The sequence below is a fragment of the Chelonia mydas genome, chromosome 1 (genome assembly GCF_015237465.2).
Source record: "Chelonia mydas isolate rCheMyd1 chromosome 1, rCheMyd1.pri.v2, whole genome shotgun sequence".
In the NCBI taxonomy this organism is placed as follows: domain Eukaryota; kingdom Metazoa; phylum Chordata; order Testudines; family Cheloniidae; genus Chelonia; species Chelonia mydas.
In genome coordinates, this window is record NC_057849.1 from 302,675,477 (window position 1) to 302,700,977 (window position 25,501).

At 44.2% G+C, this 25,501-nt stretch overlaps 1 protein-coding gene across 10 annotated transcripts in view; it reads right to left on the reverse strand.

Annotated features, from left to right (window-relative positions):
• Positions 1-25,501, reverse strand: part of ANKRD26 (ankyrin repeat domain 26) — a 188,380-nt gene that overhangs the window by 35,257 nt on the left and 127,622 nt on the right. For all 10 annotated transcript variants that reach the window (XM_043550006.1, XM_043550032.1, XM_043549994.1 and 7 more), the window contains 5 exons: positions 19,695-19,829; positions 12,355-12,467; positions 11,788-11,929; positions 5,344-5,634; positions 4,063-4,298 (listed from right to left, as the gene is read on the reverse strand). In XM_043550006.1, coding sequence (XP_043405941.1) covers positions 4,063-4,298; positions 5,344-5,634; positions 11,788-11,929; positions 12,355-12,467; positions 19,695-19,829 — 917 coding nt within the window. The remainder of the gene's footprint in view (positions 1-4,062; positions 4,299-5,343; positions 5,635-11,787; positions 11,930-12,354; positions 12,468-19,694; positions 19,830-25,501) is intronic.

Here is a 25,501-nt window from a genome sequence, read left to right on the forward strand (position 1 = left end):
CTGTTTTGTGTCTTTTTGTAACTTAAGGTTTTGCCTAGAGGGATTATCTATGTTTTGAATCTGACTGCCTGTAAGATTATCTTCCATTCTGATCTTACAGAGTTGTTCTCTTATCTTTTTTTGTTCTTCTAATAAAGTTCTGTTTTTTAAGAATCTGATTGGGTTTTTTGAGTCTTAAAAATCCAAGGCTGGTTTGTGCTCATCTTGTTTATTCTCAAGCCTCCCCAGGAAAGGGGGTGTAAGGGCTTGGGGGGATATTTTGCGGAAATAGGAACTCCAAGTGGTCCTTTCCCTGATTGTTTGATAAATCACTTGATGGTCGCAGCGTTCTCCCTAATCCAAGAGCAAAGACTTTGTGCCTTGGGGAAGTTTTAACTTAAGCTGGTAGAAATAAGCGTAGGGGGTCTTTCATGCGGGTCCCCACATCTGTACCCTAGAGTTCAGAGTGGGGGGGAACTCTGACAGAGGGTCTACCATGAAGGCCCCATCTCCCCGATTCTGTTGGCTGAGGTAGTAGCCACTAAGAAGGCTGTTTTCATAGACAAATTCAGTAAGGAGCGTGTCACCATCGGTTCAAAAGGAGATTTCATGAGTCTTTTAAGAGACAAATTAAGGTCCCAAACTGGGGTGGAGATTACCCAGACCTTTCATGAATGTTATGGTTGTAGAGTGAGCAAACAGTGAGAACCTCCAATAGTGGTATGAAAAGCTGTTAAGGCACCCAATTGAATCTTGAGAGAACTAAGTAATAGACCCATTTGCTTTAGTTGTAGCAGGTATACCAGAACAAGAGGAAGCAAAGCAGACTTGGGGACAGGATTCTGGAATTCAAACCAGTGACTAAATCTTCTCCACTTTTTGAAGGTATTTCTGGTAGAATCTTTCCTATTTTATCTATTGTACTTCTGCAAAGCAGACCAACTCTAACGCCACGAACCATCAAGGAGCCACGCCTTCAGGCGGAGAATGCTCAGATTACGATGCAGCAGTTGACTGGCACCCTGGGAGAGGAAAGATTAGAAGATTTATCACTGGACAAAGAGCTAGGCGAAACAGGTAGGAAATCAGGCCTGCCTTGATTGCGTTGGGGCTATTAGGATAACTCTGCTCTTATCCTGTCTGATTTTGTTCACCACTTTGAGAATCAGAGGTGTTGGGGGAAACGCATAAAACAGTTTCTTCGTCCAAGTGCGGGGGAAGGTGTCCCCCAATAAATTATGACCTAAGCCCCTCCTTGAATAGAATAGATAGCATTTTTTGTTTATAGCTGTGGCAAAGAGGACCACTTCTGGAAATCCCGGAGTCTGAAATATGCCGACAAGAACCTGGGAATCCAACCCCGATTTGTAGTCTTGGGAAAAACGCTTGCTGAGAGTGTCAGCTGTGACATTCATTATTGAAGTTCTTATGCAATGTTTTATATAGCAGTTCCATAACCTTATTGCTTCAGCGCAGAGGGAAGGGGATCTCGCTCCTTCTTGCCGACTGATATATAACATGCAGGCCACATTGCCTATCATAACTTCGATACACTTGTGTCTGATGAGAGGCAGAAAACAAACGCAGGCATTTCCGACTGCTCTGAGCTCCAACAGGTTGATGGGGGGGTGGATTCTTAGGATGACCATCTGCACTGTAACATTAGAGCACTGAGGTGCGCCCTCCTCCATCCTAACAGAGATGCAACTGGGGTTATGGTTACCATTGGCATTGGTTGAAGGAAGGGAATCTGTACCCCTACATTGTGATGAACATTCCACCAGTCTAGGGAGTACCTGACTTGTTGAGAAACTGACACCTGTTTGTCTAGGCTGTATCTGTTTGGTAAGTAAACTGGTCTGAGCCACCACTGGAAACAGCAAAGGCACAATCTTGCATGTTCTGTCACAAAAGTGCAAGCTACCATGTGACCTAGAAGTTGAAGACTGTTTCTAACAGAAGTCTGGGGTTTTCTTTGAATATTTCTGACAAGGTTTGATATTGTTGTGGATCTATCCAAGGGAAGGAAGGCCCTGGATGCCAAGGAATACAGGGATACCCCTATAAATTGTATGTTCTGAACAGGAGTCAGTGTGGATTGTCCCACTTTCAATTGAAAATCCAAGTCCAAGAACAAAAAGTGCTTTCTGTTTGGCAGATAACATTTCTTGGTATGACTGAACCTTGAGCAACCAATCGTCAAGGTATGGGAATACTGTAATTGCCTGATGACACAGGTAGGCAGCCACCACTGACAGAACCTTTGACAACAATCTTGGAACCGATCAGGGCTCTGGAGAACTGCTGCCAATAAGCTGCCCAGGAATCCCAATATGGCCACTGAAGACCATAAGGGGGAGGTGGGTGGTATCCAGGGTTGCTCTTATCAGGAGTCATGAGGTCCCCGGACATCATCTGTCTCTTTGAGAAAGGGAGTTTATATATGGATATGTAGGAGAGCCCTAAACAGAGATCCATGATACTGAAGAGAGGTCTCCATCATCATTATCTTCCTCCTCTAATGGGGGAACTCTGACCAAAAAGGGAAGTGACTGTACTGGGGATATATAAGGGTCTGGAGATTGAGAGGTTCTCGGTACCTAGAGATGCTTGGTACTTGCCAGCAATGGAGACTCTGGTTCAGCAGTCACTGATAAGTCCTTTGGATACCTAATGTCTTGCAGTACTGAGTGGAGCTGCGGCACTGAGTGCTGTTGCAGCGCCGACAGACTGGAATGCTTGTCCCTGCAGAATGGTGATGATGGTTTTGAGTGATTCACAGGCAGTGCTGATGTAGATGGAGGCTTAGTTCTACATGATATTGAAAAGCTTGACATAGGTACCAGGAGAGGGGTTAGGTCTGATGGTACCTATATTCTTCCGTGTTTCCTCTGATCATCTCCACTAGATGGTACTGGAGCCTTCTCAGAGCCAGGTTTACTCTTCAAGCTGCTGGATTTTCCTGACTCACTGGTACTGGAGGAGCCCTTCACTTTTATGGTACCAAGCCTTGAGGATGAAGTCTTTGAGGCTGCTGGCCTGGTCTAAGAGCGAGGGTTTTTGAGATGGATCTCTTCAGAGGGGAATTAGAGCTTCTCTTTTTAGGATCTTTAGAGGAGGTCTCTGAGGCTTTCCCCTTTGCAGGAGAGTGTTGCACCAAAGTCAAAGGGGCACTAGAGGGACTGATGTACGGGGTGCAGGGGTTCTCCTGACTTGGCTCCGAAGTGGGGAGAAGGGAGCACTCCTTCATTAACAGTCACAGCTTGAGTTCCCAGTTCTTCTGTGCCCTGGATTTGAGGGCTAACCGGAAGTTACACTTCTGTGGACCATGCAACTCTCCCCGGCAGTGAACCCACTTAGACTGTCCATCGCTGATCAGGATAGCTTCTCTCCATGTGAGGCAACATTTGAACCCCGGTGAACCGGGCAGGCCCCTCAAAGAAAGGATTTTCCCTGAAGCAATAAAATAATCTTTCAATAACCAGTAACTAACTACTGTACTACTACTACAAATTAACTAAACTAAATAAACTCAGTAGAATGAACTCAGCAAGAACCCGAGGCAGGCACAATGTAGACATGCTAAGCTCCATCTCAGGCTGAGGCAGTTGCTTGCACAGCCTCATATAGCCTCAGTGCAGAGCACGAGGATATCAGCAGTGCATGTACTGGCCAAATGGACATTGCTGATGAAAATCTTTGATCAAAGACATGTGGAATGTAAGTGCACCTGAAGTGAAGCACCCACAGAACACTATTCAAAGAACTGCAATTTCTCTTGCCTACTGTAAGTACAGATTATTACAGACCAGCCAGAAGACAAGCCTGTTAAAAATCAAAATAACTTTATAATATACTCTATAAAAACGAATGATATTTCTGCTACTTATAAAATATTGACAGAAATTCATGTTTCTCAGCCTTCCAGTTAGTTGTGAAAGTCTACTGCATACACAGATAACTGCTCTTGGATTGATGCATATTACGGTGAGCAGGTCCAGGAGTGAGGCATTTTAAGATGAAAGTTAATGAAGGGAAAAATAATATTTTACCATTTGTTTTAAAATAAAGATTTTGACTTACCTATCCAGTTTACTTGCTAGTGATTTTCTAATTTTTAACTCTTCCAAATAAAGTTCTTTGTATCTTTCCAGTTCTGTCTGCGTAGACTGTTTTTGAAAGACACTGTCTTCTTGTGTGTTTTTTATTCTAGCCAGTTCAGATTCTAGATCTCTAATTCTGTGCTCCAACTGGTTTCTCAGTGAAGTATTATTAGTAGTTCTTATTTGTTCTAATGTCTCTTGGGAGGCTGCCTGCGTCTAAAGCAAATAATACAACTTTAATAAATTGGAAGAAAGAGGATTTTTTTCCCAACTGTTACTCATATTCAATATAAGTACACTATCTTATTCTGATAGGGAACTACTCTTCCTTAGTGCCATTAACGATACAGGGAGACATTTGAAGTCACTACGCAATAGAAAGATTTCAGCTTAGAAAGAAACTGTCCATTATTAAGGATCTATTACATTAAAGTTAGCACTACACAACTTTCAGTCTTATAGGACAATAGTCTAATTGAAACTGATCCCCTTGCTGAAGCCAGAATCCCATGTGATCTATACACACGTAGATAATACTTCCAGCATTGGAATAATAAATGTGGAGTCAAAAAGAGGAGGTTATTTTGTAACTTTTGTTCTCTCAACATACTGTGTTCAGAACCACACTGTAGCAGTTAACATGCCTGGTCACTGACCATGGAACCATCAGTAATAACAACTCGAGGGGGTGAGGGGAAGGGAAGGGGTGGTGTAGGTGAGGTGGTAGACACACATCTTTTGAGCCCAAATAGTCTACTGGCCGAGGATATAAATAATCCATCCCCTTAGTCTTTCCTCAGTTCATCTTTATCTACAGAAGCTCAAGAACTGAATTCCAAAGAAGAGGGGAGGAGGGAAAATCAGTGTAGCTCTGCAAAAGAAATACAAAGAACAAAAGCTACTTTGGTCAGTGTGATAGGATACAATCCCTCTAAGAGTAAGCAAGTTGAGCATCCCCTCCAGGGTAAAAAATGAGTCATGAGGGAAAATCAGTCTGGGGCAGTCTTTGGGATAGAATGACCTGCAGGCGCTACTGTAAGGGATTGTACTCAATTTTACTTTTCTTTGTATTTTTTTTCTTCCTTCTACTGTATCTCTAGTTCCCTAACTACCAAACTGGAAACATATGGAAATACTATACATTTAGCTTTTATGATGAAAACAAAGCACCTAAAATATAAATTTCAACATGGAAATGAATATGGAATATAAAGCTTAAAGTACCAATTTACAGCATACAGTAAGTAGCAAATAAATTAACCTGCAAAAATAGATTGACTTCTTCTAGTTTTTGTCTTATTTCTTGTCTAGCTCGTTCTTCAATCTCTCTTTTATACTGTTCTAGTTGACTGTGGTCCATCATATTAGTCTCTACTTGATATTTGAGAGTAGCTACTTCTCCTTCCAGCTGCCATTTGCTCTTCTCCAGCTTTTCATGATTCTTATGCAGTATCTTCATAGAAGACAACTGTTCTCGTAGATCACGATTTGTAGATTCTAACTGCGTAGATTTTTTTGACTCTATATCCAGCTTTTTGGAAAGTTCATCTATCTGTACACATTGAAAAAGTTTAAACTCAATTATCAAACAGGGGGTTCAAAATTTCTCTAAATTCAATGAAAGTCAGTGAAAAAAATCACAATAATTTTACAAGTTCATAATTTTGCATTTAAAATTATAATAAATCATTCTAAACTTACTAAAAGCAGATCTTTTAAATTATTTATCATAGAACAGCTTAAGTTCTCTTCTTTATCAGCCTATATACAGTAGTTTCCAGAAATACTTTAAAAAATAAAATCATTTAGGCCCCAAACCTACAAGCATTTTACCCATGTATTTGGCTTTAAATGCGTAAGTAGTCCCAATGAAGTCACGGGACTATTCATATGCTCTAAAGTAAACAGGAGCATAAGAGATGGGGCCTTGTTATGTATCAAAAATGCTATGCAACCCTTTAAAACTTGCAAAATTGGATTGTAGGAAGCCTTTTATGTTAGCAGAGAAATAAAATATATTTGTGGTAAATCAAAAGGTAGTTTGCTTATAAGAATTTAAAAGACAATGTGAGATCTTTCAGTAGGATCTGAAACCTGAATAAAACTCACTGGAAAAAAAACTGTTAATCTTTTCTGTCATTACTGCATATTTTATGGTTTCCTTGTCCTTTTTAACATAAAAAAGGAAAATAGGAAAATAAATAAAATAAATAATGTGTAAAAATATGTAGACAGTATCAAACAGACCTTCTTATTCCAACTGTACTGATATGTATAAACATAACTGCAAGGAAGGGAATATATACAAATCCCCTTCCTTGATGTTCAAATATAATTTTTACATTTTAACTGCAACGAAGTCATACAAATACTATTAATTTTATTTATAAAAATGCTCTGATGTGAAGGCACTCAAAGCACTAAACACATAATTAAAAAAGTTACTTAATTTCTAAAATATAGTGCACTAGCAACAAAGCTACACTCATAAAATGATGGGAACAGACTGTAGTAAGTTAGGCCCTACCTAGGAATGGTGGAAATGTTTCTAAATATAAGCCAGATAAGGATAATAAAAGCTATTTCTAGGACACATTTTCAGGTTTTTAACAATAGGGCAGGATGGGCTGAGACAGCTGACAAGGGGAAAAAAGTTCCACTCCTTACAGACCTACCTCATTGCCTGCTTACCTAAAATATGATGGTGGAATCCCTAAAAGGCAGGTGACATCAGAGCCTTAACATATAATAAGACTCAAGAAGATGGTCTGGAACAAAACCAAGTATATTCAATGGCAAAAAACTACGTTAATGCAGATTTAAGGTTGCTTGGGGCGTGTGGTCCCCATGCAGAACGTTGAGTTGAGCAAATCTCAAAACTTCTGAAAACCAGCAAATGCAGTTAAGGTTGTCCATGCAACCTTAACTCTGCTTTCTTTCAGCAATGCCCCAATACACCCTGTTAACACACATACCTTTACTCTGCCACTCCCCAGGTGCTGAAATGTACAAGCTCTTCACCTCCTTTTACAACACATTCACTCTCACCCACAGAATTCCATCTAATACTAGGGGTGGGAAGGAAGGTTGCCCACATCACCTCTGCTCTGTTCCCCTGGAGATGGCAGCAACCCATGGGAACTATTTGCATGCAGACAGTGTTAGGCATATCTACACTAAATGGTGGAAGGCATAAGGCATTTTTTACAAAGACCATTGTCAGTGGTGATGGGCAATATGAGAGGATTCTAATGCTTTAATTATGTTTAAGTGAAAGTGATGGCTGAGATGATCTCGTGTTGTGACAGATTTCTGTTACCAATCTGCCTGAGGCGTCAGGTGATCAGGCTGAGGCCACAGGATTGTTTGGGGAGGAGATTACAGAACACACAAAGTAACTGAGTTTTTAAAGCTTTATTGATAAAATAATAAAACAACAGCAGAGAGTGCTGGGGGCGGGGGGGAGGTTCCCCACATCACTCGGAGAAAGGAAGAAAGCATTAGTGCCCCAAGCCCTAACCCACTTTCATACTCACACCCACACTACCCGAGGCTGGCCAAGCCTGGGTGTAACATAAGAAGAAGAGAGGGAGGGGTGGACGGCAGTTCTTTTCCCGTGCACGGGTTGTCCAGGGTCCGCTGTTGATCTCCGATTTGCCTCAGCTCCCGGGCGGGTTTTTAAGTCCTGGGGTCTCTTGGGGGGCGTCTCCTTCAGAGACCTTTGTTCCCCATGCTCTGTGTACCAGTCTAAACCGGCCTTCCGTGGTTTCTTCAGCTTTCCCAAAACACACCGGTTTCAGGGCCGTGAGACAGTTATGTTTTTTCCTTGTTGGCCTTTGCTGTCTTGGTCTTTTTTGCAGCCCCTGCATTTCGTTCAACAACTCTTCTTTCTTACAGCTGGTCGGGGGAGTGGACTTCCCCCCCCCCCCTTCTGTCTTGGCAGGTAGCAGAGTGAGTGTGGGTAGTGGCCTTGGGCTGGTGTCAGCTCCTTATTTTCGGGTTTAGCTGGAACATCAAGTTAACCCGTTTCCCACTCCCCCGCCTTCTGTCTTTTCGCCGCCTGTAAAGAAACCTTTTGTTCCGTATTTATACCTTTAACCCTTCCCAACATTCTTTCTAATACATACAAAAACATTTGCAACATATGAGGCTGGTATTTACACAGGGGACCCCCGGGGGGGGGGAGGGGGCGAGGGGGCAGCCATCTTGTGACAGTGTGAGTAAGCGCAAGGGAGTTGTAAAAGGCTGTGAAATAGGCTATGTATACACTATGAACCTTACAGCTGTACTGGTGCAGCTGCACTGCTGTAAGGTCTCCTGTGTAGCGGCTCTTTGCTGGTGGGAGAGAGCTCTCCCGCCAGCATAATTAAACCACCCCCAACGAGCCGTAGTACCTGTCGGCAGAAGAGAGACATACCACAGTCCACACTGGCGCTTTTGTCGGTGAAACTTATGTCGGTCTGGATTGTGTTTTTTTTTCACACCCCTGACTGACAAAAGGGCTAGTGAGGACAAAACCATAGTTCTTATATTGCATAGTGTTATTCTTTATGGGGAGCTGGCTAAGTGTGTGAGCATATGCCAGGATCCGGGACCTCCTCAATCTTATAGTGCCAAGGGCCAGAGTGAGTATATGCATATTGAAGCATTGCTCAAAGAGTGCAGAGGGAAGGTGGCGTGGGCAACCTTTTTTTTTCTCCTTTTTGTTTTTCAGTAGTGTTCGATGAAAATCACGTGGGTGAGAGTGAAGGGGTTGTAAAAGAAGCGAACAGCTTGTACATTTCAGCAACTACTGGGTTGGAAGAGTAAAGATATGTGTGTTTATGGGACATACTGGTCATTGCTGAATGAGGGAACACAAATGTTGCATTGGCTTAACTGTGCATTTCCTGGTTTTCAGAAGTTTGAGTTTTGCTCAACTCAACATTCTGCAAGGGGACAACATATCATCAAGCAACGCTTAACTCCATTAACAGTTTTTTGCCAATTGATTTCCCAGGTTTTTTACTAGGAAAAGATACATTGTTGATAGGAGTTAATAGTCATGTAGACAGTTGTTCATATCCCATCCTGCAGTTTGCATACTCAGTCAAATCAGCAATCCCTATACTGTACTCCATACTGTATCACAAACTTCTCCAACCTTGTGGATGAGGAATCACCCAGAATCAACATATTGGCAACCTAGCAGAACACATATTGCTCTTCCCTTAGCGTCAAGTCACCTGTGCTGTCAGTTCTGTACTTCTGTACTATGTGTTTTAGGAAACACCACATTAATCTACTCCAAGATCAGGAAATAGCCCTTTGCCCTAACCTCCCCAGAGGCTAGTAAAATGAAAAAAATCTGTAAACAACCAATGCAAGGCTCGCCTACAGTGGCGTAGCCAGGTGGAAAAAAACAGGGGGAGCGGAGATAAAAAAAGGCGCCAACCCCTGGTACTGACCCGGCAGTGCTCCGGGTCTTCAGCAGCACTTCGGCATCGGGTCTTTCACTCACTCCAGTCTTCGGCACTGAAGGACCCCCCCAACCCCCTAGCCACTGCAATGCCGCCGAAGACCGGAGCGAGTGAAGGACCTGACGCCGAAGAGCTGCTGAAGACCGGAGCACCGCCGGGTCAGTACCAGGGGGTGGCCCCTTTTTTTAATCTCCATTCCCCCTGACCCTCCACTGAAGACCCAGAGCGCCGCCAGGTGAGTAAAAATTTTAAAGGCGCCAAGTAATTAAAAAGGTGCCACTTCTGCTCGGTGGAGGAGCGGCTGCTGCCCCACTCCCCCACTAGCTACGCTACTGCCCACCCCTTCTGCAACTGCAACCCCTCTCCTTGTCTGTCCTTCTTGCCAACCCACAAGTCCTCTGTCATCAGCTCCTCCCAACCCAAAATAAACATTTTGCTTAAATCAGCTACTGACTATTCTGCTGTTGTCATAAATATAAAGGGAAGGGGTTAAGAAGCTCTGATACAGTACTATAAAATCCTCTTACTTGTGAGGGGTTAAGAAACTCCAGTAACCTGGCTGGCACCTGACCAAAAGAACCAATAAGGGGACAAGATACTTTCAAATCTGAGGCGGGGGAAAAGGCTTTGTCTGTCTGTCTGTGTGTTGCCTCTGCTGGGGACAGATCAAGAAAGCAAGCAATCCAACTCCTATAGAGTTAGTATGTAATCTAGCTAGAAAATGCGTTAGATTTTCTTTTGTTTTTGGCTTGTGAAATTTGCTGTGCTAGAGGAAATGTGTATTCCTGGTTTTTTTTCTTCTTTCGTAACTTAAGGTTTTGCCTCGAGGAATTCTCTGTGTTTTGAATCTGACTGCCTGTGAGATTATCTTCCATTCTAATCTTACAGAGTTGTTCTTTTATCTTTGTTTTGTTCTTCTAAGAAAGTTATGTTTTTTAAGAATCTGATTGGGTTTTTAGGATCCTAAAAACCCAAGGCTGGTCTGTGCTCATCTTGTTTATTCTCAAGCCTCCCCAGGAAAGGGGGTGTAAGGCTTGGGGGGATATTGGTCCTTTCCCTAATTCTTTGTTAAATCACTTGGTGGTGGCAGCGTACCCTCCAAGCACAAAGAGTTTGTGCCTTGGGGAAGTTTTACCCTAAGCTGGTAGAAATAAACTTAGGGGGTCTTTCATGCGGTTCCCCACATCTGTACCCTAGAGTTCAGAGTGGGGAGGGAACCTTGACAGCTGTGTTCACAGTAAACCTCCCCATAAAATACAAGCACACGATATTATAATAGACAACTTGCAGCAAGCAGCGTGAGTTATTAGATCTTTATTGCACAGGTGTACACAGATTAGAACTAGAAACATCAGTAGAGGGCTGTTCACTGGCGTAATGGTATTGGCACATTCCCTCAAACTACCCAGGTAAGCATAAAGTGCTTGCATAGAAACGCTTTCACGGTTTCTTCTTTACTGGGGCCTGTACATTGTAATCCTTCCAGACTGCACAAGTACGCAATTGAAGAAACAAACACTTTCTTAAATTCCCCAAAGATCTAGTGGATGCCGTCCATTACCGTGGGTAATAACCGATCAATTAAGAACATTTTGAGCTGCATCCCAGCAACAGTTTTATCTCTGGCTCTGCGCAAAAAAGCCTACCTAGTAACTTTTTGAAAAACTGCTATCTTTTTCAGAACTTATATCTCTGGAACTACTGTCTCAAATGATCCCGAATGTGGTCACTAGCCCTACAATGTATTCCTGCAAAGCAATGCGAATTTCAAAAAAATCAGTGCAAGCATGCAAATTTTAGAGCACTGTGAAGCGCAGTTCATTAAGCAGGAAGGATAGAGGGACGATGGAGGGAAAAGGCTTCTCTCTACGCATCCTCCTTCAGCACAGGAGTCTCTGAAAGGTCTGAAGTGGCCCTCTCATCTCAATGTGTTCTTTTGAGCAGAATGAGAACATCCTATTGAGATGAATACAACCTGAAACAATAACTCTGAGATGTGTGAAATAGTCCATTTATCTCAATGGGTGTTCCCATCCCTCTCCTGAGTGCTTTTTAGAGCCTTTGAGATGCATCAGGATCTCACGAGGCTCTTTGGGTGGGGAGCTGAGAACGGTTATTTCTTTACAATCTTTAACCAGAATAAAAACAACAAAAATCCCACTCAAAATGTAGCCACCACATTTATAGCAATTCTAAGAGGAATATATGAAGAATGAATTATGTGAGTTTCAAATATTAGAACCTACCTTTGTCCTTAATCTACTAACTTCATTGTCCATTTCAGAATATCTGTTCTTCAGTTCTCCCTGGAAACTAAACTGGGACACACTCTCTCCATTCTCATATTCCTTTAGTTTCTTCTTAGCTGTTTTTAGAAGTTTCTTCATTCTGCGTAGTAAGTACAGTAGAAAGACAAACAGACTTGTTTATGTATTTTTAGAAACCATAGCCAAGCCCCTCAAACCCATTTTAAATATATTTGATAGACAAATCTGAGGAATCATCCTCTCAGTCTCAGAAATCATTTTTAGGACAAACTTCTGGCTGCCCCATGAGGATGTAGGTGTAGGTCCTTTTTTCTCCATCCCTGCCTGAAGAGTTGCATGGCAGCCTGGCTTAACATACCTGCTCACTGCACTTTGCAACAGGTGCTCAATTACAAAAGTGAACAACATTAAAAGTTCAGCATTATACAAGCAATTTGTGAGGTCAGTTGTGCAATCATTTTTCAGTTAAAGTTTAATTTTGTAAACAGAACAAAGTCATGTTTTAGTTTACTTGATATTTTCTTGAAAGTGCTGAAAAAACTGTACCCATTACATTCTTTTTGTAATTCACTGTTTCTCTTCATTTCTTGATCCAGCCGGGCTTCCACTGATCGTTTTAACTCTACTAGCTTCTTCACTTTTTTCCTTTCACTCTCGAACTTTCAAAATGAAAAAAAAACAAACATATACACATTACTACATATAGTATTAATGGAAGTTTTCACTTGCTATATATGATACATACAGGAAGCAGACCTTCACATTCTTTACAGAGAAGCTGGAATACATCTTTGTTTTAAAATTTTGATGTTTTAATATAAAACTCTATTAAACATACATTCATGGCCAATTAAGAAGCAGATACAACTGATGCTAAGTCATGTTAACCTTATTAATTCACTGTTCATTATTATTAAATATTTTTTATTTCAGTGTTGCTCACATCGTGATAGGTGCTGTCCATGTACATATTAAGACACATTTTTGCATCACCAATTATCTCATATTAAAACTCTGGGGTTTTCATTAGCTGCTATTCTTCCAGATGTAGAAAGTATATTTCATCTCATCTCAAATTTAGATTTTGTCTTGCATCCCTTCAGTATGGGCTGAAATGAATAGGCTACTTTCTTCTCTGTTCTCACTTAGGACATGGGATCAAATTGTCACAGTGGAATTTTGGCACCTCCTGCAGTAGCAAGAGATCAAGACTATCAGCCCCAAATCTTGATTATAGAGTTGGCTTTCCAGAGTAGGGAAGATCTTCACAGAAATCTGTATTTCAGGAAATACATGGGAAAAGTTGCCATTTTATGTTTAACTTCACCACATCAGAGACTAATGGATTTCATCTAACAGTAACCCAGTAGACTCAGAGAAGGCACTATCATGTGACAGAAATACGTATTTTCTGGGATTACCACACTGAAATCTTCAAAATGTAGCACAAGGAGTCCCTTCCATCAAAATGGTGATGCCTAGTGGACGAGTGTGGACTGAGCACTATGTTGCTTTCTGGAAGATCACTAGCACCAAAGTAGACTCCTGTTTGGATCAAGAAGCTACTATGAGTCTCACTAAACATCCTTTGCCCCTCCAAGGGGCAAAAGACTTAAGCAAATAAGGTTTCTCAATGTAAGTTTACAGTCACTTAGCTAGAGTGGAACAAGAAATTGGCTGCCCTCTCCAGGAATTTACCCCATACTTGTGGGCTCAGTTTAGCATTTGTTACATTAATCTCACTCATGGTTGAGATTTTCAGGGTCCTGGTGAGATACAACTATTGGGGGAGGTCATGATCATGTAGATGGTGCCTTAGGTAACATGGGTCAATCCCATGGAGGCTTTTGAAGATGAGGGCTGAAATTTTAAGTTTGTCCCCAGTAGTTACAATGAGTTAGTGACAGGGGAGCATTATGGTGATGTACTCTTGGAGGCCTGTGGCTCTGTAAGCAGGCTGCTATGTTCTGAACTAATCAATGTTGTGTTTTTTTTTTTTTTAAGTAGTTTCATTCCTAGTTAAGTATATTCCAGTAATCAAGCCTGGAGAGCATAAATGCTTAGTCTGAATGTAACAGGTTTTTGCCAGCAGTAGGTGAGAAAAGGATTTTTTTTGGTAAAAAAATAAAAATAAAAATAGTTGTGGCTAATGAGGTATCCAGCGCAATGAGGAGACCAGATGAACATGTACATCATTTCCACGATCTGAGGGCAGACACCCTCAAAGAAGCGTGAAGTTATGGAGATGGCAAGTTCTTAACAGTTTCTGTCCCTCTCTGACATCAGCCCCATCTCTGTCCTTCTGGATTCAGTTTCAGTCAGCTGCTACTCTTCATCCAGCCAGGCTCTTGGAGAGCTGGAAAACTGTGCTGCTTGAGTCTGATGTGGTACTTGTGACTTTCCTGATGGATGGAGGAAGGGAAAGCTTGACTTGAGGGAACTACAGGTCACTTTTGTTTTCTTGGCATTAGTGTGATTAGCCTTAATTGTCTCCCTAATATGATTTCCATCATGAGGCAGCAGGCCCTTAAGCTTCTGTTGTACCTACTTCCGAAGGCCAGACACTTGCCGCAGCAATCCATAACTATAGGCATCTGGTTCCAGAGGCAGTTGCTCTTACTGTGGTATCTGCAACATCAAGCAACTTTCCAACTACCTTGATAACATTTCTGAATTCTTTCTGTTCTTCAAGAAAAGAATATATGATGTGGCAAGACTTGCTCCACATTTTGTACTCATAGTAGCCCATGTGAGACTGGCAGTTTCCTATGCAAGTGGCAAACTCAGCAAACTATGTTTCTGAAGGAAATCAGCATCTGGAATTATGGCAAGGCAATAGAAAGAATGGATACCTGTGTTGTAACTGTTGTTCTTCCAGATGTGGTTGCACATATGTATTCCACTGAGGTATTCGCTTGCCCAACAAGCTGGACCCAGAGTTTTCTGTAGCAGTAGCCATCAGGGCAGTGCATGTGTCCTGTACCTCCCCATAACCTTTCCAGAAGCTACGTAAGTGCAGTGCCACCTCAACACCCCCTCAGTTCCTTTACAATGGAATATGGGGGGTGTTAGGATATCGATATTCAGGCCTGTCTGTAAAGGCCTATACTCTAAGAATTTAGGTGTATTCTTATCACTTGGCTAGTTATAGAGGTATAAAAGAAAGAATCAAAATCACTGTCTGCCTGTGTAAAGTCCTTCTCTTACTGTGACAGTCTAAGGCCCTGTGCTTAGGCAAAGATCTTTGGCTAAGCAACAGAGGCAGCCATAAGCTGAGAAGCGACCGGTCACCTCCTCACATTCCAAACTAGTCACATTGAAATAAGGCGCTATTGGGCTGTTAGGAATGCAATCCTGTCTTGATAATGCCTATCACCTCCAGAGAAAGGGAAGTGCCTAGAAGATGTAAAAGGAAACTTAGTTTGATAGCATCCTGTCTGGCAAGAACTCACTTATCAATAGCTGGGATGTGAAATCCTCACTTCTGTATTGTTTTGTCATTATAGTTCCCACTTTGCTATTGTTTGCCTGTATAATCTCTGTCTGGTTCTGTGATTGTTTCTGTCTGCTGTATAATTAATTTTGCTGGGTGTAAACTAATTAAGGTGGTGGGATATAATTGGTTACATAATCATGTTACAGTATGTTATGATTGGTTAGTTAAATTTCAGTAAAATGATTGGTTAAGGTGTAGCTAAGCAGAACTCCAGTTTTACTATATAGTCTGCAGTCAGTCAGGAAGTAAGGGGGAAATGGGAACAGGGAATAGGCGTGGGGAAATTGGAATCCTGTTTTGCTAACTTGGGGAATGGGAACAAGGACACAGGTAAGGCTCTGTGGTGTCAGAGCTGGGAAGGGGGACACTCAGGAAGGAACCTGGAATCATGCTTGCTGGAAGTTCACCCCAATAAACATCAAATTGTTTGCACCTTTGGACTTTGGGTATTGTTGCTCTCTGTTCATGTGAGAAGGACCAGGGAAGTAAGTGGGTGAAGGAATAAGCCCCCTAACAGGGGGGTCAGGACTCCAATGCAGATGTGATAGAAGGCGGGTCCTGGCATACATGTGTGCAACCATATCTCTAAAGGACAACCCTTAGAATACAGGTATGTAACTTTTTTCTTTTTTGAGTGGTTGCACACACATATTTCACTCAGTTGACTCGTAATCAGTACTCTTAGGAGGTGAGACTTGGAGTCTACTTAAATAATGACTGCAATATTGCTTTCCTAAAGTTGCAGCAGCTCTTGAAGCAGTTGTGATGGCATAATTATGAGTGAAGGTACGCTTCCACGGAGGACCAAGTAGCAGCCCTACAGATATCCAATATAGAAGTGTTTCTCAGAAAAGTTATCGAGGTAGCTTGAACTCTTGCTGAATGGGCCAACAGTCTCTGTGGAGGAGGTGTATTTGCTAAACTGTACGTCATTATGATACAGGAAGTAAGTGTCCATCTAGAAAGTGTCCATGCTGAAACAGGTTGGCCTCTCACTCTGTCAGAATACAAAACAAAGAGCCAAGCCAAGGGGACAACCTGAAACATCAGAGCCATTAAACACAGAATCATAGAACTGGAAGGGACCTCGAGAGGCCATCTAGTCCAGTCTCCTGCACTCGTGGCAAGACTAATTATCTAGACCATTCCTGACAGGTGTTTGTCTAACCTGCTCTTAAAAATCTCCAGTGATCTCCACAACCTCCCTAGGCAATTTATTCCAGTGCTTAACCACCGTGACAGTTAGGAAGTTTTTCCTAATGTCCAACCTAAACCTCCCTTGCTGCAATTTAAGACCATTGCTTCTTGCCCTATCCTCAGAGGTTAAGAAAAACAATTTTTCTTCCTCCTCCTTATAACAATCTTTTACATACTTGAAAACTGTTATGTCCCCTCGCTGTCTTCTCTTTTCCAGATTAAACAAACCAAATTTTTTCAATCTTCCCTCATAGGTCATGTTTTCTAGACCTTTAATCATTTTTGTTGCTGTTCTCTGGACTCTCTCCAATTTGTCTGCATCCTTCCTGAAGTATGGCGCCCAGAACTGGACACAATACTCCAGTTGTGGCCTAATCAGAGCGGATTATTAATGAGCTCCTGGAGAGACTCCACTTAGCTCGGATCCTTACAAAATTAGACCTGCGTGGAGTGAAAAACAGCCATTTTGAATATTTGGCTATGCTGTTTGGCCTCTATAATGCTCCCGCTACCTTCCAGCATTTTATGAATGAAGTATTTAGGGATATTCCAGATCAGTTCATGGTCACCTATTTAGCTGACATTCTCATTTTCTCTGAAAATCAAGAGCTCTGTATCTGTATCATTCTAGACTGGCTTAGTCAGAACCACCTCTGTGCCAAGTCAGAAAAATGTGAATGTGAGAAGAACATGGTGGAATTTCTGGGTTATGTCGTATCCCTCGCAGGACTCACCGTGGACTCCTGCAAGGTAACGGTGATTACAGCCATGTCCTTCTTTGAATGGTTTCAGTCTATCTTATGAGTTTGTTTTTGGGGAAGACCTAGAGAGGAAGACCAACCCCACTTTCTCCCAGGAGAAAAGTCCAAGTCCAGGGGTCTGTCAAAAACCACTATAGCCTTGGTAGTGAACTGTGTACAGGTGGGAGGGTATTCAAATGAGGGCCCTGGGGAGAGAAGAATCTCACTGCCTGTTCCATTAAGTGTTGCTTGAGGCATAGATCTCTGGAAAACTGTGTTCTCTTGAAAAAATGGCTGATACTGCACCTTTCTTTAACGTATCCCTCACAAAAACACAAAAGCCAACACATATAGAGGGCACTATTTGAGACAGACACCCCCGAAAGGCAGTGCTTTAAGCTCAGTGAGTGCTGCATGCCATCGATGCCTAACACTGAAAGCCAAGTACTACACACTTTAAAAACAAAAATAAAATCATAAAGGAAGCCTAACTACAGGATACTAACTGCTAAGTAACTATTTACAAAAAAGGCAGAGATCTGCTCACTGACTATGCAGATAAAAAAACATGTGGTACACTACAAAGGGCGACGAGCAGTGACTCAGGCCACGAGCAGTGAGAAGGAACTGATTATGGGTGTGATGGCATCCCCACTCTCCCAACATTGCTTCAGGAGGGGCTATGAGTTGGCGAAGGGCACATGCACCACCTCAACAGGTACTGCTGCAGAAAACAGTCTGGCTCCTATGCACCAGGCACACACACACACCCCCCCAGGGCCAGATTAGGCACCCCTAGGCATAGCATTTTCAGTGCCCCCCTGCCTACAATGGACCTATGTGTAAGAGTCCTGGCCAATTTGTGGGCCCACAGAAAAATGGGTGAACAAGCCTTGGCAGGAGCTGCTGGGTGAAGCCCTGAGCCTGGTGTCCCGAGCCCAGGCAGCAGTGGGATGCGGGGGTGGAAGCTCCGAACCCAGGCGCCCAGTGCCCCGGCAAGAGTGGGAGGCAGAAGCCCGAAGCCCAGGCGCCCTGGTTGGAGCTGTGGAGCAGAACCCCCAAGCCTGGGTGCATAAGTCCTGGCTGTAGCCGTGGGGGCTGTAGCCTTAAGCCCCAGCTGCAGCCACCAGGTGGAAGCCCTGAGCCTGGGCGCCCTGGCTGAAGCAATGGAGGGCTGAAGCCCTGAGTCTGGTTACCCAAAACCCCATGGCAGGAGCAGGAGGGAGGGTGGAAGTCTCCGCCCAGGCAGAAGCTAATCTTACTACCTGGCTACTGCAGCACATTGCCTGGCAACTCTGAAAAGAGACTCCTGAGGGCTTCCATAAAAATACACAACGTTCCCATATAAAACACATTTGGAGGGAATTTGGCTAATAACCAACATTTCAGTGGTCTCATTTACAGATGAGCTATAGGTACTAAATATGTGGAAGAGGACATAAGCCTCATTAATCTCAAGAAGAATCCCACTGAGACAGAGGCTGTTCTAAAATCAGTGAAACAGATTGGTGAATGTCCTTGAATCTCTTTCCTGAAAGAAAGATTTTGGCCAGAGGCAAGTCCAGGATGGCTCTATGAAGGATAATCTTAGGTAGGAACAAAAATGGAATTGTCCCAATTTAGATGGACAGCTAAGGATTTGGAACAGTGTGCGTGTCATGTTGAAGAAACATTTTAATGCTTATTGAGAACAATAAAACCGCTGTAACAATTTTTATTGCTTCACAGGCAACTGGCAAGACAAAGGCGTCTGGAACGGGGTAAGTCAGAAAATACAGGAACCCCAGTTGTTAAAGGTGCTACCTTCTGAGTTTTGGCCAGGATCAAGGCTGATGTTATTCCAAGGTTTAGTGACTTTTGGAAAATGAAATTTTTTTATGGTAATTTTTAATAAATTTACCTGCACAGAAAGTACTAATAATGGAAAACTTGTTTTTATTTATTTTAAACTAAAAAGTATAGCTGAGACAGCCATCAAGATTTTCTGGGAGCTCCTCCAGTCTTCCTGCATACAGTGAAACTGAAAGCTGATGATATATAAGGGATTGCTGTGGTTCCTCTCCAAGTGTGGTGCACAAAATACACTAGTGAAGTCAATGGTTGTAGAACTACAGAGCTATGTGACTTTCTTGGCAAACACAAAGAGCATACACCCAAGAAGGTGGATCTACTATATGTTGTAGCTTTAGAGAATCTGACAGTTACTGGCTATCATATCATCATATAATATACCACATCACCCCTCAAGAGACACAAAATCTTCCAGATTTTTAAGAGGCTCTCCGCCTTCTGTTATAAATCTGCCAGCTGACTTCCCAGAATTCGTATGTCACCGTAAGCTTGAATTTCACAGGATACTAAGAAGGGTGACATAAAATGAAAATGTAACTATTTAAAATACAGATACAGCCTAAAACTGACAAATTATTTGGGTATTTTTTTTTTTTACTTACTTGTTCCAACATCTCAGCCTTTTCCCTATCAAGTTGAGATAGACGAACTCCAAGTTTGGATCTGGACTTCAACTCCTCCTCCCACAGATTATGTGTATCTTTTGCAGTCATTGACAGCATGGTTTGCTTTTGGACCTACAGAGTAAGCATTTGCACAGAACAAAAATGTAACAAAGAAATGTCAAGATTATTGTCAGGCTGGCAGTTATAGAAATTTTAGTCACATATGAAGGCCCTAATTATCAGTACAGTAACTCCTCACTTATGTTGTAGTTATGTTCCTGAAAAATGATACTTTAAACGAAACGATGTTAAGTGAATCCAATTTCCCCATAAGAATGAATGTAAACGCGGGGGTTAGGTTCCAGGGAAATTTTTTTCCCCAGAAAAAAGACTATATATACACACGCACACATACACACATATACACACACACACACATACATATATACACACACAGTATAAGTTTTAAACAAACAATTTAATACTGTACACAGCAATGATGATTGTGAAGCTTGGTTGAGGTAGTGGAGTCAGAGGGTGGGATATTTCCCAGGGAATGCCTTACTGCTAAATGATGAACTAGAACTCGGCTGAGCCCTCAAGTGTTAACATGTTGTTAATGTATCCTCACACGCTACAAGGCAGCAGGAATGGAGGGAGGAGACACAGCATGGCAGAGAGAGACAGAGACACACACCGTGTGTGTGTGCGTGTATGTATGAGAGAGAGAGAGATCGTGTCTGTGAGAGAGACGCACATTACCTCTTTAAGTACGCTGACCCCACTCTAAGTACATTGCCTTTTTAAGTAGATCAGCAAGTTGAGACAGCAGCTGCTGCCAGCAAGCTCCCTCCATCCTGAGCCCTGTTGTGCCCCCCCTCCCCCCCTGCTCTGTTGAGATGGGGAAAAGGAGTGGGGGGCAGGAGTGGGAGGAGGGGGCCACCCTGACATCAGCACACCTCTTTCCCCCTCCCAGCACAGCAGCTCCAAGGCAGAGGGCAGGAGCAGCACACGGCAGTAGGGGGAGGGACACCTGAACTGCCTGGCAATTGATACCCTGCTGGGTGGCTGCTGCACAGGGAACTTAGGGGAGCTGATAGGGGATCTGCTGGTCCACCCTGGTTCCAAGCACCCCCACCAGCTAGCTCCAACAGGCTGCTCTTTCTGCAAGCAGTGGACAAAGCAGGTGGCTGCCAAACAACATTATAAGGGAGCATTGCGCAACTTTAAACAAGCATGTTCTCTAATTCGTCAGCAACGTAACAATGTTAACCGGGACGACATTAAGTGAGGAGTTATTGTACTGGTCTTTTTATCTGCTAATTTCTCTCTTAAGAAGCCCATCCAACAATTTATAACAAGAGCGCTGTCTTGTTACTTATGACCGGGAGGCAGTAACAAAGAAATTAGAGGAACAAACCAATACGGCCCACTCCAACTCAACTCTCCAGAATGAAGTACAAAGTTAACTCAAGAAAGAAAACTAAGAGCAACGCTGGGAGAACTCGTGGACAGAAATGGCATGCCGTATTATATATCTCCAGAAAAATCAGCAGGTGAAATTTCTCTATTTCTAATAGAAGGCAGGCATTAGATGATTAGAAGCAAAAATATATAAACACTCACTCCAACCACTCTCACAAATTTTAATATTATGTACAGATTTCCTGTCAGCCCTACACCAACCTACAAGACTTCTGTTAAAAGGCTGCATCAAAAGAAGTCAAACTTATACAGCCTGGTAAAACTGTTGATGCTTGATCATGATGTAAACTTGCAAATTTCTTGCATGGGTCCCTTACACTTACTTACGAAGTTGTTGTAGACTGACTGAATGGTAATAATTCCTCTGCTTTTTGGCAAGAAGAAACTCCTTATATTGTAGGCTTCCCCAACAATTCCTGATCCACTTAGAAATAGAAAAAAGACAGTTACCTTTTCCGTAACTGGTGTTCTTTGAGATGTGTTACTCATGTCCATTCCATATTAGGTGTGTGTGCTCGCCACATGCACCAGTGCCAGAAGTTTTTCCCTCAGTGCTATCCACAGGGGACCAGCTCTGGTGCCCCCTCGAGTGGCGCGCAAATGCCGCGGTACAAGGGGCACCACCAGCTCCCCCCACCTCAGTTCCTCCTTGCCGGAAACTCCAACAGTGGGGAAGGAGGGCGGGTTATGGAATGGACATGAGCAACACATCTCAAATACCACCAGTTACGGAAAAGGTAACTGTCTTTTCTTCTTTAAGTGCTTGCTCATGTCCAGTCCATATTAGGTGACTCCCAAGCAATGCCAATGGAAGCAGGCAGGAGTTCACAGACGTGTAGATTGCAACACACCTCTGCCAAATGCAACATCGTCTCTGACTTGCTGAGCGATGGTGCAGCGCGCCGTGAATGTGTGAACTGAAGACCACGTCGCAGCTCTGCAAAAGTACTGGATGGGAACATGTGCCAGGAAGGCCGCCGAAGACGCCTGAACTCTGGTTGAGTGGGCCCTTGCAATCGGCAGTGGTGGTGGGACCTGTGCCAGCTCATAACAGGTCTGGATGCAGGAGGTGATCCAGTTGGAAATCCTCTGCGATGACACCGGAAGGCCCTTCATGCAGTCCGCTGTCATGACAAAGAGCTGGGTCAACCTGCGAAAGGGCTTGGTATGCTCCAGGTAAAACGCCAGGGCATGTCTGACGTCCAGGGCATCAGCCTCCTTTCCTCCCTAGTGGTGTGCGGCTTCGGACAAAACACTGGGAGGAAGAAGTCCTGGTTAACATGGAAGGAAGACACCACCTTCAGCAGAAAGGCAGGATGGGGTCGCAGTTGAACTTTGTTCTTGTAGAACACCGTATACAGTGGCTCCAATGTCAGGGCTTTAAGCTCTGACACTCATCTCATGTTATCGCCACAGGGAATGCGACCTTCAATGACAGGTGGGAGATGGAGCAGGAGCCCACAGGCTCCAAGGACTGGCCCGTGAGCCTGGAAAGAACCAAGTTAAGGTCCCACTGTGGGACAGGTGCCTGGGCCAGTGGGAAGAGTCTCTCAAGGCCTCTCAGGAATCGGACCAACATGTCATGTGAAAACAATGTCTGACCTTGGATTGGTGGGTGAAAAGCGGAGATAGCTGCAAGGTGTACTCTGATGGAAGAGAGGGCCAGCTCCTGGTACTTAAGATGGAGCAGATAATCTAAGACAGACTTAAAGAGGAGCGCATTGGAGAGATGGTATGCTCCAACGCCCAGTGAGAGAACCTCGTCCATTTAGCCAGGTAGGTTGCTCTAGTGTAGGGGCTCTTAACCTTTACTGCAGCCTGCACCCCTTTGGTTCTCAAAATATGTTCTTGCACCCCTTATCAAAAATCAAAATATGTTCTCACACCCCTTATCCAAAATCGTTGAAGTAGGTCAGTTCTTTAAACCTAGATATATTTTTTGTTTGTATATTACAGTAATCGTTAAAAACTGTATAATGTTAATAAATACATAGGTTTGATGAAAGCGTTTTGAGGGTACTTATGTGCCTGTGCTTAATTTGTCTTTTGATGATTTACCTTCTAAAAAAATCTGGCCTGTCTCGCACCCCCAGAAAGGGCATCTCATACCCCCAGGTGGTGCGTACACCCTAGGTTAAGAACCACTGCTCTAGTGAAAGTCTTCCTGCTTTCCAAAAGCATTTTCTGGACCTCGTTAGAGCAAGCCTGCTCCTCCAAGTTCAACCACGCAGAATCCACACCGTGAGGTGAAGGGGAGCGAGGTTGGGGTGTAGGAGATGCCTGTGATCCTGCAAGAGCAGATCTGGTCGGGATGGGGCCAGGGAGCGGCCACCGCCAGGTCCATCAGCGTGCCAAACCAATGTTGGCGTGGCCACACACTGCAACCATGATGACATCCCTCTGAACTTGGGACCTGGAGCAGCCTTTGATGAGCCAGTCATCGAGGTATAGGTAAATCTGGATACTTTGACGTCTGAGGTAAGTGGCTACTACCGACATGCACTTGGTGAACACCCTCAGTGCTGTCACAAGGCTGAATGGGAGGACCGCGAACTGATAGTGGTCGGGTCCCACAGTGAAACGTAGGAAGTGTCTGTGACCTTGAAATATCGTTATGTGGAAATATGCGTCCTTCAAATCAAGGGCGGCATACCAGTCTCCCGGATCCAGGGAGGGGATGATGGAGGCCAGGGAGACCACGCGGAACTTCAGCTTCTTTAGGTATTTGTTGAGGTCTTGCAGGTCCAGGATGGGCTGTAGACCACTCTTGGCCTTCGGAATTAAAAAGTACCGGGAATAGAACCCCTTGTTCCTGTACTCACGAGGAACCTTTTCCACCACACCCAGCTGCAGCAACCCTTCTACCTCCTGTGCGAGAAGACTCTTGTGAGGGGGTCCCTGAAGAGGGATGGGAGAAAGAAAGAAACTGGAGGGTGTAACCCTGTGACACAGTATTGAGGACCCAGTGGTCCGAAGTTATAGTGGTCCATGCAGGGAGGAAAAAAGAAAGGCAGTTGGAAAACAGTGGGAAAGACGGATCCGGGGTATAGTCTGGTAGGTAGCCCTTGAGTGCACCCTCAAAATGCTTGCTTGTCCCTCTGTTTATTGCGGGTCAGGCCCGATTGGGCAGATGGTGGAGGAGGGTGGCTCGGGCAGTGCTTGTAGCCCCTACTCTTCTTATGGGGCGGCTCCTGCCAGGGTTGACTCCTTTGACCCTGAGATGGCTGCAGTGTGAACCATTTATGGGCTGGACCGGCGACATACAGCCCTAGAGTATGCAGGGTAGAGTGGGAGTCTTTCAGTCCTTGCAGCTTACTGTCCATGTGTTCTGCAAACAGGGCCTGGCTGTCGAAGGGGAGGTGCTGCATCGACTGCTGAGCCTCAGTTGACAGACCTGAGAGGAGCAGCCAGGATGCCCTCTGCATGGAAATGGCCGAGGCCCTGGTGCAAACCAGAGTCTGCTGCGTCTGAAGCTGCTTGGAGGGCCGCTCTGGCCGCCACCGTGCCCTATTCGAGGATCGCCCGGATTGCCACTGTGCCTCAATGTTGACCTGTTCAATTGAGACGAGTCCCTTGCGCGGGCCCTTTGGGATCTTCGGTGATCGGCGTTGGTAGACCAGCGATCTACGCCTCATGCTGCTCGTCTGGTGTCGGGACCTAGAGCAGACCCAGGAGCCGGCCCGTCGTCAGGAGGATCTCCCCGACTGTGGGAATTTGCATCTCAGTGACAGGTGCCAGCAGGCGGGTGACCAGTGGCTCCGTTCAACCGATTGGTCGCATGATCGGTGCCGAGGCATTGGAGACGCGAAGGGTTGGTCTTGATGCTCATGTCAGGGGGTGCATGCCTCTGCAAGTCTGCGCCAGATTACCGGCGAGCCTCGCCTTGAATCCAGCTGTTGGTGCCCAGGGTTTGGAGACCGAAGAGGGCTTCTCTGAACTTGCCTCCCTACTTCCGAGGCATGATGGCTCCATGTGGGCGAGCGCTGGTGGGACATCTCCCGTGATAGGGAATGGTGCTGATGAATGGTGCCACTGAGGCGGGGACACGTGGAATGGTCCCAAGGCTTCAGCCCCAGACAGGGGGCCTGTAATCTGAGCCCTGCCACTCAGGGTTGAAGCCTTCGGGCCTGGGCAAGTGTAAGCCAGCCCCAAAGACCCCATTAAAACGGGGTCGTGACCCACTTTGGGGTCCTGACCCACAGTTTGAGAACAGGTGTCTTAAACAATTCAGAAGGGAATAAAGGAATATGTGCCTCCTTCTGTTTATTTGGAACAGATTTTAATCTTGCCTTCCTCACAAGTGGATATGGGTAAGGAAG